At 39.1% G+C, this 13,060-nt stretch overlaps 1 protein-coding gene across 2 annotated transcripts in view; it reads left to right on the forward strand.

Annotated features, from left to right (window-relative positions):
- LOC119745900 (tropomodulin-2-like) overlaps positions 1–13,060 on the forward strand; it is a 106,351-nt gene that overhangs the window by 45,542 nt on the left and 47,749 nt on the right. For both annotated transcript variants that reach the window (XM_038222578.1, XM_038222579.1), the window contains exons 4-6: positions 5,107–5,229; positions 8,057–8,149; positions 11,626–11,756. In XM_038222578.1, the coding sequence (XP_038078506.1) occupies positions 5,107–5,229; positions 8,057–8,149; positions 11,626–11,756 (347 nt within the window). The remainder of the gene's footprint in view (positions 1–5,106; positions 5,230–8,056; positions 8,150–11,625; positions 11,757–13,060) is intronic.

Here is a 13,060-nt window from a genome sequence, read left to right on the forward strand (position 1 = left end):
ACAAGTATGTAATTTATCCACTGGATTGTTGAATATACATGTGTAGAGTGCAACATTTTTTTCCTCGATAGCAATGCTGGTGTTGTCATGGAGGAAGGACTCTTTTCGGGTGAATGTTTGGGATTTTGAAATTACAAGGAAACCAACATTTAAATACTGCAGATTTTTGAGAGAATCATCATATTCTTGTTGAAATAATACTTGTAATATTTTGGATGTACATGTAACCTATGATTAAGTGTCTTCTCTAGGGCACGTTATCTAATGTTATAATATAATTTTTTGTCATATTTATCAGGGATGTATTTTGACTATCACTGACGTGGTTTAGGTGGGAATGGCGCCCTGCCAACATTTTATGCATTTTTATTTAGTGAGGGCTAAATATTGTAGTATAGCATACAGCGCACTTTGAACATTTGGTTTAATCGCTTCCCATAGGTTAGGGGTATCTTCTTTCCAAGAAAATGTCACTGTTTTCCCATTTACCGTTGAACTGTCACACTTGCTACTGCAACAGACTCAACCAGCTGATGGGGCTGCATTTGGCCTGCTCCCATGAGAAAATGACGCATATTAAAGTTGTAGTTTCCGCTTCATGGTTGCTTCTCGGCAGGATCTTGTTTCATCAAAGGCTTCCCTTCCATGTTACTAGAATCGTCCTGAAACCAACATTTGAGAGTTACAAATTAATCATCATGCTGACATCCTGTTCTGAATACTACCATTACCCTTGTACCCTGTACAACCAGTGGAACCAAAGAGAACTGATATGAACTGCAGATTTTGTTTAAGTAAATCCAATTCATTTTTTTTCCTTCATTTTCTCTGCTTCGAAACACACAATGCATGATATTTTCTGTGACTCACCAAAATAATGCAATGTGCACACAGCAGTTCACAGTTTATTTGGGGTTCACTGAGTATTTCAGGCTAAACATAAGGTATAGAAACATATATATCGCCTATCTGCCCGAAACGGGTTTCAACATAGATTCTTTCTTCATGTGCCTTCTGGCTCTTTTCTTCTTGTTTTGCTGAAGTCATTTGTCATTTATACTTTGACATGTATTATTTACAAGTTTTCTCCATTTTGGACGATTATCTACAGTACTACTCCACTCGTCAAGTACCTTCCCACATTTGAGTGCACTTTTGCAAGTGTCTTTAAACCTGAGTTTGGGACGTCCAACTGATCTTGAGCCATTGGCAAGTTCACAGTACATTATGCTCTTTACTGGTCTTTCGCCGAACAAGCGTAGCCTGTTCCTGACCAGTTTCAACTCAATGTCCTCAACACCAGCTAACCCTAGGACTTCATCATTAGTGATAAAGTCGTCCCATTTAAACTTTAAAATTAGCCTCAGATGTCTCTGCTGTGTAGTACGTACAACTTGATGGTAGTACAGGGTCCAAGTCTCACTTCCATATGAAAGTAAGGGCATGAGACATTGGCTGTAGACCATTATCTTGGTTTCTACTGTTAGATCTCTAGAATCAAATACCCTCTTTCTGAGTCTGCCAAAAGAACAGGATGTGGCTTCGATTCGAGCATTGATTTCCTTTTTCATTGAGCAATCTTTGCTGACCTGACTGCCTAAGTACTTGAAGTCGTCGACATTTATCAACTTTACTCCATCAACATAAAAATCTGCTGGATTTCCAATGCACATACACTCAGTTTTAGCTGTGTTAATTTTGAGACCCATTTACTTTGCTACAGTGTCATATGCAGTTAGAAGAAGCTGCAAACCAACTGAGGTATCACTGAAGATGGCAATGTCATCGGCATACTGTGCTTCACGTGTGTAGCTGTTGAGAACTTTGGACTTGGCCTTTAGTCTTTTTTAAGTCAAAGATGTTGCCATCATAACGAAAGCGCACTTTGATGCTACATGAGTGCTTAATGTTCTTAAAGGCAAGGTAGAGAAGAACAGCAGCATAAATGCCAAATAAGGTTGGTGCAAGCTTGCATCCTTGTTTAACACCACTGTTATATTCAAAAGCTTGAGTGAGCTCACTATCAACGATGAGACGAGCATGAACATCAGTGTAAAACTTCCCAATGATCCGTACAAACTTAGCAGGGCAGCCAAGTTTGCCAAGTATCTTGAAGAGAAGTTCTCTGTTGACTGAATCAAAAGCTTTTGTAAAATCAACAAAAGCAATATAGAGATTTGTGCGATGCTCTCTGCTCTTCTCCATTAGTTGTCTAAGGGTAAAGATGCCATCGATGGTGCTTCTACCACTGCGATATCCTGACTGAGACTCTGGATACACATTCTCTGCTAGGCGTTGCAGTCTCTGTAGAATAATATCAGCAAATGCTTTGCCAACTACACTAAGTAGTGCTATGCCTCTATAGTTGCCACAGTGACTGCGGTCACCCTTCTTGAAGAGGATAGTGATGTTGCAATCTATCAGGTCTGCAGGAATGTTATCTGAAGTAGTCCAGAACATTGTAAACAGGGTTTAATAGAAGAAATGCTCTCAGACGCTGTCCACCATGAACCAGGATTTCTGGAATAATGCCATCGGGACCTGGACTTTTTCCAAGTTTGGTGTTTTTCAGGGCAGTATCTAAATCCTCTTCAGTGGGAGGGTCATCAAGACTTTCCGTGATTGGATGATCTTCTACATGTATATCATTAACAATATCCACGTCAACATCAGTTGGTAGATTGAGAAGTGCTCAACCCATCTGTCCTTGCATTTTTCTGGAGATGTTAACAGCTCACCATCCTTGGTTTTAATAGGGTGTGTGCTCTTACATCTAGGACCGTAGACGGTGTTGAGCGTGGCGTAGAATTCTCTGGAGTTCCTATCCTTTGAATAGCGGAATGATGCATTATTACAGAAATTAGGTCAAAGGTCACAGTAACATTAAAGGTCATGGTGACCTACTTTTCACAGAATTCAATTTTTACAAAAGAATTGACATGGTTATGGCAATTCTCATTATTTTAATACCAAATTCGCATATAGGCCTATTTGATGAAAATTGACATGGTAATGGCATATTTTTACCATAAGGGTGGTGTTTTAGGCACATTGATTTGGGGCCAATGTTTCAAAGATTCTGCAATTATATTGGCTCATCGTGTGTCTCTCTTGTGCAGTGGCCGTCTATCCAACTCACACTGGAGGGAGCTGGGCTTCATAATCAACATTGAGAAATCTTCCCTGATCCCCTCTCAGAACTCGATGTTCCTCGGGGCCTCCCTTGACATGACATTGGGCAGAGCCACCCCTTCCATCGAACTTTGTATGGCCTTGGAGGAGTGTGTCCATCTTGTTCTGTCATCAGTGACACTTCCAGCTTGAGGCTGGCTTTGTCTCATGGGCTTCATGGCAAGCATGGTAGACATTGTGCCTTCGTGCAGAATGCACATGCTCCCATTTCAACTTCAAATACTTTAACATTATCATCCACGGAACCAAACCTGCCATCACCAAACCTTTTCCGATAAATCTGATGATTCGGTCCCATCTGAAATGGTGGCTCTCACATCAGAATATTCGTTGGGGTTCGCCATTTCCACGACCCTTCCCATCACTGACTCCGACCACAGATGCATATTATTATTCATGGTTTATTTATGTCATTTAAAAGACACATGGCAGCCCGAAGGCTGAATTATGGTCATTTTACTATAGTTAAAAACATTAAAGTTAAAACAAAATCGACAATGAACAATGATCCTAAAAGCTAAAATCAGACTGGTGTATAGATGCACATAAAAACACTAGAAAATGTACTTAAAAATATGTTAAGGAAGTGTTTGGGGGGAAGAGGTATGGAAAGCTGACCAGGGAATGGGTTTGGCTGGGTGAATGTTATTGTTATTGGAGAATTTTATGCAGATTCTGGATTTCCAACGTTTTCTGTTTCCGTAATATTGCCCAAAAACTTCTGGCGAAGTATAGGCCCTAATTTACAATAATGTTATTGTTATTGGAGAATTTTATGCAGATTCTGGATTTCCAACGTTTTCTGTTTCCGTAATATTGCCCAAAAACTTCTGGTGAAGTATAGGCCCTAATTTACAATAATGGATGGACTGGTGACAAGTTTCATAAGCAATGCAGTCAAGAACCTGATAGACATCAATGCAGTGTGCGCAGTGGAGTACTTGAGGACCAGACTAAAAATAATTTTCAATGGGTTTGCACCTCGTGTTTGTATATATCGCGTGTGGATGTGTGTGTATTGTGCATGTACTGTGCAGTGACGATCGTGAGCTACATGTAGCAATTCGTAAACACATTGGTGTCAAAATTGTTGCGATGAGACCCATCAGCAGTGCGAGATTTTGATCAAGGAATTTAAGAGAATGGTTGGAAGAACTGGTAATAAAGTGTCATTGTGGATGGAAATCAGTTTGAGCTGCAGTAGTGCTTTATAAAAAACAGCCACCACCAACACAAACATGTTTTGGAAGCCTTTGAGTTTATGAGTAAGATTAGTAACTTAACACCGTTAATATTTTTTGTGTGAATCATTTCTTTCTCTTTGCAAACATGCAAAAGTAATAACATCACACACAGAAAAAGACATTATTGAATCAATCACGTATGGATTATATTATTTAATATCCAGTTATGTTTTTCCTCATTTTCCCCCCATTTTTTTTCTTTACTGAAGCGACAAAATTTCCAAACATTACAGAAATTATGGTACATAAAATGTACATGTCATATACGGACATACGTGCATGTACATGTAATACATGTACATATAATACATGTACATGTACATGTATACATGTCAACCGAAGTTCGTGGATTTTTCATTTTTGTCTAATCTCACCCCTGATTTACACAAAAAAGTAATTTCTCTTTCAATCAAATTTTACTTTGCGACAGTAAGTGTATCATCACAATGACATTCTGATGTCATAAACATGTACTCTGCATTTGGAAAAAATTCCCATACATGTATGTATATTTTTATTCTGATCACAAAACGTGAAAAACTATTGTGTTGTACCTGTAGTTTGTTTTTTGTAATTGTTTTGAGATCTGTGTTTTTCTCACTGTGTGAAAACAAATCTTGGGTTTAAAAGTAGAACTGGTTTGAAGGTTTGAGATTGTGTTTTTCCTCAGGTAAAATATATGAAACCAAGAAAGCAGAGCTGATGAAGAAAACAGAAGAAAATGTGAAGCTAGATCCTGAATGGGAACATGCTCTAGAAGAGGCTACAGAAGAAGACTTGGTGAATCTTGCAGGTAATGCAAAATATGAAGGTCAGGTCAAAGATTGTATCCGTATTTACAGCTGCAACAGTTAAGATTTTGTAGTTGACATCTATACTATAATTCCGGGAATCTCTGTGTGTCTGTCTGTCTGTCTGTCTGTATTTTGATTATCTCCCGAACCGGGTGCCGTATGAGTTTGAAAATCAGCGGGTGTATTGCTTGGGACACCAGGATGTGCAGTGCCAAGTTTGAAGTGGTTTGGATGAGCGGTTCTCGAAAATTAAAAAGCTGCAAAAAAGCAGCATTTTTTTAGCCTCAACTTTGCAGATTATAGCCTAAAACACACACAGTCCTTTTCAATTGTTTACGTCATGTTTGAGCTAAAACGCGCGCGCTCAATATGACGCAACAATGGAAAAAGGATGGGCACACGCATTGTAGGGCGATCATTGCCCAGGGTATTGGTGAATAGCATGCACTGCGTACCATGTTTCCGTAACTCACTTACGTGAGTAGCTGCACGGGCACATGCATTTTGCAGGCGACTGAGCAACCATCACTGTTGGCTCATCCTTTCTATAATTCCAGGAATCCTTCTGTGTGTGTGTCTGTCTGTCTGTCTGTCTGTCTGTCTGTAATTCGATTATCTCCAGAACCGGGCACTGTATGAACTATGAAGTTGAAAATCGGTGGGTGTATTGCTTAGGACACCAGAATGTGCAGTGCCAAGTTTGAAGTTGTTTGGACGAGCGGTTCTTGAAAAAGCTGCAAAAAAGTTATATTTTCTGAGGCAAACGTGCCAGCATATAGCCTAGACCACCACGTACTGATGTTCTTTTCAATTGTTTACGTCATGTTTTAGCTAAAGCGCGCGTGCTCAATATGACGCAAACAATGCAAAAAGGAAGGGCACGCGCACGTGCATTGTAGGGCGATACCATTGTCCAGTATGGGTGAATAGCACTGCATACCATGTTTCCGTATGTACACGTACGTGGTGGCTGCACGGGCACATTATTTTTGCAGTCGACTGAGCGACCATTGTTGGCGGTTGACTGAGCAACCTTATGCAGGGCGATACCAATGTCCAGTAGGGGTGAATACCTATCTTTTTGCAGCGTTTTCGAGAACCACTCGCCCAAACAACTTCAAACTTGGCACACACTTTGACTTGAGTGTGCTTCAATCTGTGAAAACAGCACCATTGAATCGCGTGCGTTGTTTGCACAAGCAGTTCTCAAAAAATTTGCAAGCATGCAACCACTACCAGTGGCCAAGCAATTTGTGCTTCCTGAACATGCACATTTAAGACGGGCACTCGCATTTAAAATCTTTGATGGAGATGCTCAAGTTATTCATTTTTTAACTTACGTGTACATTGGGGCAAATTTTATGGGTTCAATAACTATTTCTTGCATTATGAGCAGTTTTTTGGAAGGCCGTTCTCAGCGATTTGTTTTTTAGAACGTGCTCATCCTTACTATAATTCCAGGAATCTCTGTGTGTGTGCGTGTGTGTGTGTCTCTCTGTTTGTCGATTATCTTCAGAACCGGGCACCGTATGAAGTTGAAAATTGGCGGGTTTATGCTCGGGACCTCAGAATGTGCAGTTTCAAGTTTGAAGTTGTTTGGATGAGCGGTTCTCGAAAAAGCGGCACAAAAGCAGCATTTTCTGAAGCCTTAATGTTGTGTGATGTCACAATTAACTACACGTGTGTACGTACGTGTGCAAAGAGCTAGCTGACCTGGGGGCTATTCCATTATCAACAATGGGGAGTTCACTGGGGGGGGGGGGGAAGGGGGGCTATTCCATCACCAACAATAGGATAAACAATAGCACAGTTTTTTCTATGTTTTCTTACTATAATTCCGTCCATATTAAAAAATGTGCGTTCAACCTGTGAGTGTACGTGTGCGTTCAACCTGTGAAAACAACACCATTGAATCGCGTGCGTTGTTTGCGCGAGAAGTTCTCCAAAACGCCGCAAGCAACCAGTGGCCAAGCGATTTGCCCTTCCCGAACATGCACATTTTAGACGGGCACTGCACTAGTCATCAACAAAGAACAAAAACATTGCAAACAGAAATTTAATGGATATTGGCTAACTGATCACAAGGTCGAGTACACTCAAAGATATTTGCTACAAACTAGAAAGATTGGAAGTGGAGGAAGTCATTGACAGTAGGTTTCTGTTCACATTTTAATTTGAATGTGGAAAATTGTAGGTAGAAGGGAAGCGAGATTCAGGTAAGGAGTTCTAAAGAGAAGGTAGTATTAAGGGGAAAAATATATCCCAAATTTGCTAGTTTTATGAATAGTGAATGGACGTGATGATGCAGGAAAGCCAGTAGATTACTTGAAAGAGCAATCGGGGGAATTGATGAAGAAACTTATGGAAGCCACAGATTGTCGGACATGGATAGTTTCCAGGGAAGATGCCAGGTTATGCATGACTACAAGATTGGAGATCATCTCTAAATTTTGTAAAGTGATGTTTACAAATGTATGTGATATTTGTGATTATTTTGTAGTGTGCTTCACATTTTGTACTATGTAGACCTGTACCCACTGTTCATGTATCTTTTTACTTATTATTCCTTTTACATGAATAGCAAAACAAAATTCATTTTTAATTAAAGGGCCACTGGTTAAAATAATTATAAACAAAACAATGGTGATATAAATGAATGTTCCAAGGAAACCTGATGTTATAAGGGTGGTGTTATGTCATGGGAACAGACATGGTTGCAGGGAATTTGTGTAACTTGCATAACTCATTTTGGGTCCCCCTCCTCTTTTAAAAATTTTAATGGGAATTAACATGACGTTTGGGACTTTTTGTGATGAACCCAAACAGGAATTCTCGGTCTTCATGGTATGCTGAATCAAGAACAGTTTGAAGCCTCACAAAGAAATGAGAGACTTGTGGATAACCAGGGCAGATTTCAAGGTAATTCAGTCAACTTTTTTACAGTGTTCAGCTGGTGTCACAACGTTTCCAAAGTTTCCTCTAACGTTTCAGATTGTTTTTCAATTCTATTAGTGAAAATACCTTACGTTCGATACCTACAAAAGAATTTCCAATGGACATGCAGAAACACTTCCACTGACAATAATGGAAGAACATTCCGTCACCACGCATGCACACAGTGTATGCCCAAGAACTACTTGGTAACTCGCACCTTTTTCCCAGCGTGCGCGCTGCTGAGTGTACACGATGCAAATTAGTTGGCTGTCAAGCATTACACAATACAGGCCTATTAGACCTTATTTCTGACAGTTCCGTGTTACTAAAACAAAGAAATGGACATTTAGGGAGACCACAAAAAGGTCTTGTGAAATGTGCAGGATCTCCATCCCCTGTGGAGTTTGACATTCACACAACATACTTCAGATGCCATCTGTGCTCACAGGAAAACTCTTGTGGAATTTGTTTCAACTGGACTTCTGAAGAATTGAAATCATTCACATCAGTGCAGGCCAGTACTATGTCATGCGTATGCTGAACTTTTTCTTACTTCACATGTCAGGCTTGAGTAGACTCGGCCATACATCTACTTGAACTGTCCACTTTACAACAGGGACTCACCACTTTACAACAGGGACTCACCACTTTACAACAGGGACAGTGTGGACCACACTTCAGCTGGGATTTACCACTAGTGCTGCAGCTGTACCGCCGAACCGAAATAAAAATAGCCGAACTTGGCCTTCCGAACCGAGCCCGGACCAAACCGAAACCAAATGTCGGTTTGGAAGAGTTCGGCAAGCATTTGTTTATTGCCCTAGGCATGCTAAAGCTTGCAATGAAAGGGCAAACCTAAAGCGCACGGATGATTGAATTTACCGTGTTGACAAGTCACCGCATTCATCTTCATTGTATACGATGTTCTAGCCAGGCATACAATAGGATATATCGGGCCGATATGCTTTGAAAAAATCGTACGCACCTGCAATTCTCTCCATGAAAAGCGTGCTCTTTGACAGCGCAGCCAATATAATTCCAGTGTGACGTATTCGTTTGGACCAAACCATTTGCAGTGAAGGGTGTGCTTTCCTCGGCACAATTTACCAGCATTTTCAGTTTTGTTCACCGTGTCCAAATAACAAATAATACGTTTTATGGAGTCAGAAGCCTTTCCCTTGTTCAGAATCGTCACAGTATATTTTTTTTGAAAAACGATGTAATCTTCCAAAAGAGGGTGGAGCACCCTTTTACAAAATTAATGGATCTGTCCACAGAAAGAGAATTTGATGAAAGCTGCGAATCAAAATGTTGATTGTTTTTTAGGGTATAGCTACCGGTATTTTTCAACTTGTTGCAAAAATAATAATGATTTCTTAGGTTTAGTACAGTAAAAGGACCCGTTTGTTGTTAGAACAAAACTAATCATCAATAATTGCCATGAAGCAAGTTTTTAGTGCTCAGGGCATGCTCAGACCATGCTCGGATCAAGTCATTACGTGTGGGAAAATTTTGGGCATTGATAAGGTAACATGTAGCAATTTACGATGTTCATTTCTCAACATCATAAACTCAAATTATTACAGTATTTTTGTTACACAACAAAAACGAGATTCCTCCTTCAACTTGTGTTGTATAGCATGTTGAAATTGCGGTGCCTATTTCTGTCAGACGTGCGCGGCACACACGTGTTTGTTCGAACAGGGAAACAGCCTATAACTGAAAGTGTCTCATTATTTGAAATTTGAAGAAGATGCAAACTTGCTTTCAAGGATGTAAGTGTCTGCCTAGGCAGTACTGTACAAAAACATTACAGGTGACGTCATCAAATGTTAAAGTGCCCTCTGGCGGCATTTAAAAAAGTCAAACATGGATTTAAACATGCATTTTGAGTTGATGTGTGTGGCAAAGTTTGCGGTTGTTCCAACAACCTCTAGATTGATTGATTGATTGATTGATTGATTGATTGATTGATTGATTGATTGATTGATTGATTGATTGATTGATTGATTGATTGATTGATTGATTGGATCGATTCGGATCGATTCGGATCGATTCGGATCGATTCGGATCGATTCGGATCGATTCGGATCGATTCGGATCGATTCGGATCGATTCGGATCGATTCGGATCGATTCGGATCGATTCGGATCGATTCGGATCGATTCGGATCGATTCGGATCGATTCGGATCGATTCGGATCGATTCGGATCGATTCGGATCGATTCGGATCGATTCGGATCGATTCGGATCGATTCGGATCGATTCGGATCGATTCGGATCGGATTGGATCGGATTGGATCGGATTGGATCGGATTGGATCGGATTGGATTGGATTGGATTGGATTGGATTTTTTTATTGATTTTTTTATTGATTTTTTTATTGATTTTTTTATTGATTTTTTTATTGATTTTTTTATTGATTTTTTTATTGATTTTTTTATTGATTTTATTATTTTTTTTTTTATTTTTTTTTTATTTTTTTATTTTTATTTTTTACCAAACCAGTATACATGTGCAAATTTAATCACTCACTAGAGTATTAGGGGGCCTATACACTGTTTATACATGCTTTTTTTTAATAAAAAATGTGGCTTCTCCACCCTTATTTTTAATTGAAATGTTGTAATACCACATCCAATTTGGCCTTTGGGCCACGATTTGTGGCTTAATAAACAAAACATTCATTCCTAGTTTTCCCACCATAACACAAACAAAACTTTTCATACATGTATCAACATAAAACTTGGTGTTTCGGTTAGTCTGGGGATCTTCCAGAAACCTGTCATATTTTTTTTAACCCTTAGGCCAAAGGTCAAGTTTATTATGATTAAAACAACAGAAAAAGTTTTCTCAACATACGTACACATGTACATGTATTACTAAATCAATTTGAGACTTACACCGTGGTACCGGTACATGTATGTGCAGCTCCGTGGGTTGTTCTTAGGATTTCGAGTTACTTTCGGACCCCATAGGCCAACTGTTGTCATTATTAAAAACAAAAGAAATGATGTCATGATGATAACTTAAGCTTATTCAAATAACCATATTTTCTTTTGAATATGTAAACATTCTGATTTCCTTGTCATATAGGCCTTATGCTCAAATCATTATGCTCAAAGGATTCGCCTTTGAGAAATGTCTTGCTTTATAAGACTGAAAATATCCAGTCAGTTTGCTTAAATCACTTACGATGACTTCCCAACAGAAAAGTAAAAAAAAAAATATTCTGGGATCATAGGCATCAATACATTACATATAAACCGGTAACCTACAGCGAACAAAAACCATGCCAATGAACGTTCCATGTGACCCAGGTAAGTTGATGTTAATAGAGTGGTGTTATGTCATGGGAACAGTCATGGTTGCGAGGCATTTCTGTGTTTTTTAACACTACTTTGGTATTTTGATGTGGAGTCCTGATGTCTTTTTTACCACATTTGTGTTGTTCTTTTCAGGTATCGCCAAGTTTAGTATTCCTAAACCAGTACATGGAAATGAGAAAAATAACACAGATGTTGAAGAATCCCTTAAACTTCTGAAGAGTAATGACGCCTCTCTGAAGACGCTCAATCTCAACAACATCATTGTAAGTGTTTTATTTTGACGCACATTTTGTTCAACAATGACACAGGCACATTATTTATTAGTATACATAAATTTACATGTGCATTTGTGGGTGAAAGTCTGATTGTTGGATCTCAACCCAGTATCTTGTGAAATAAGTTGTGGTTGCTCCCTTGGAATGAAACCTGATAAGGGCCAAATGAAGCCAAATACTGACCGTGTCCCTACCCGGTTTTAAACCAGATGTACCATTTTTGTAAAAGTTCCAAAAATTAGAAAAAAAACCCCAAAATTCCATCAGTGTTCTGTTGAAAAATTTTACATGAAATGCTCTTCATGTTCAGAAGCTATTTCTGTGAACGGAGCATGTAAATAGGAGCATTACTGTTTACACCTCCTCCCCAATCCCAAAATAACATCCTCAAAGACCAATTTTGAGGATGTTTTAAACATTGAAGTCCTTTTTTTTCCTCTTACATTTATTTTTATTTTAAGGTTGAACAAAGAAAGTGACTGGAGCAGGGTTTGAACCTACAACCTGATTACCATTTCGGTGTTCAACCTTAAAATAATTATAATGCACCTGGTTAGTTTCCCTGTATGGTTTCTTTGTAATAAAAAAGTGTATCCTCTCTGAGTGATCCCCGGTTTATGGCTTCTGATTAGCGTCTCTTGAACAAAGACATTGACTAAATGGGGAGCCAATGGTAGGCTGGATAGCTCAGTTGATAGAGCACCAGAACGGTAATCCGGAGCTTGCAGGTTCAAACCTCGCTCCAGTCAATTTCTTTGTTCGACCTTAAAATGATCATAACCTAGTCAGTTTCCCTGTGTGGTTTCTTTGAAAACATTTATTTTTAGGCATGCTTAGGTGGGCGGGTGGCAATTTTCTGTTCAGTAGCAGACATTGTCAATCCTGACAAATTTATAATCAATCACATCACGCTCTCTCCTTGACATGAGAAGTTATCACACTGTGTGGAAAACACATAGTTACTCGAGGTCTTGTTTTCCATTAAAATTATCCCAAAGATGAACTTGGAGAACAAATATAATTGATAAACTAGATTTATGTTTGTGGACAAACACAGGGCTGTTTCAGTAACTTTTTGTGACATATATATGTTTCAAGTATAAGTCCCATCCAGGAAGGATGTGTGGTTATGTATATATTAAATGGTGGCATAAAAATATGCGATTTCATTCTCATAGGGCTTTGAATTATGACGTCCCATGTCACGTGATGACGTCATGATGACGTCACATCAAAAAAGAAAATAATTTGTTATTGTATTTTTATGTCATGTAAGGTTGATAGGACAACAT

The sequence above is a fragment of the Patiria miniata genome, unplaced genomic scaffold (assembly GCF_015706575.1).
Source record: "Patiria miniata isolate m_02_andy unplaced genomic scaffold, ASM1570657v1 HiC_scaffold_7, whole genome shotgun sequence".
In the NCBI taxonomy this organism is placed as follows: domain Eukaryota; kingdom Metazoa; phylum Echinodermata; class Asteroidea; order Valvatida; family Asterinidae; genus Patiria; species Patiria miniata.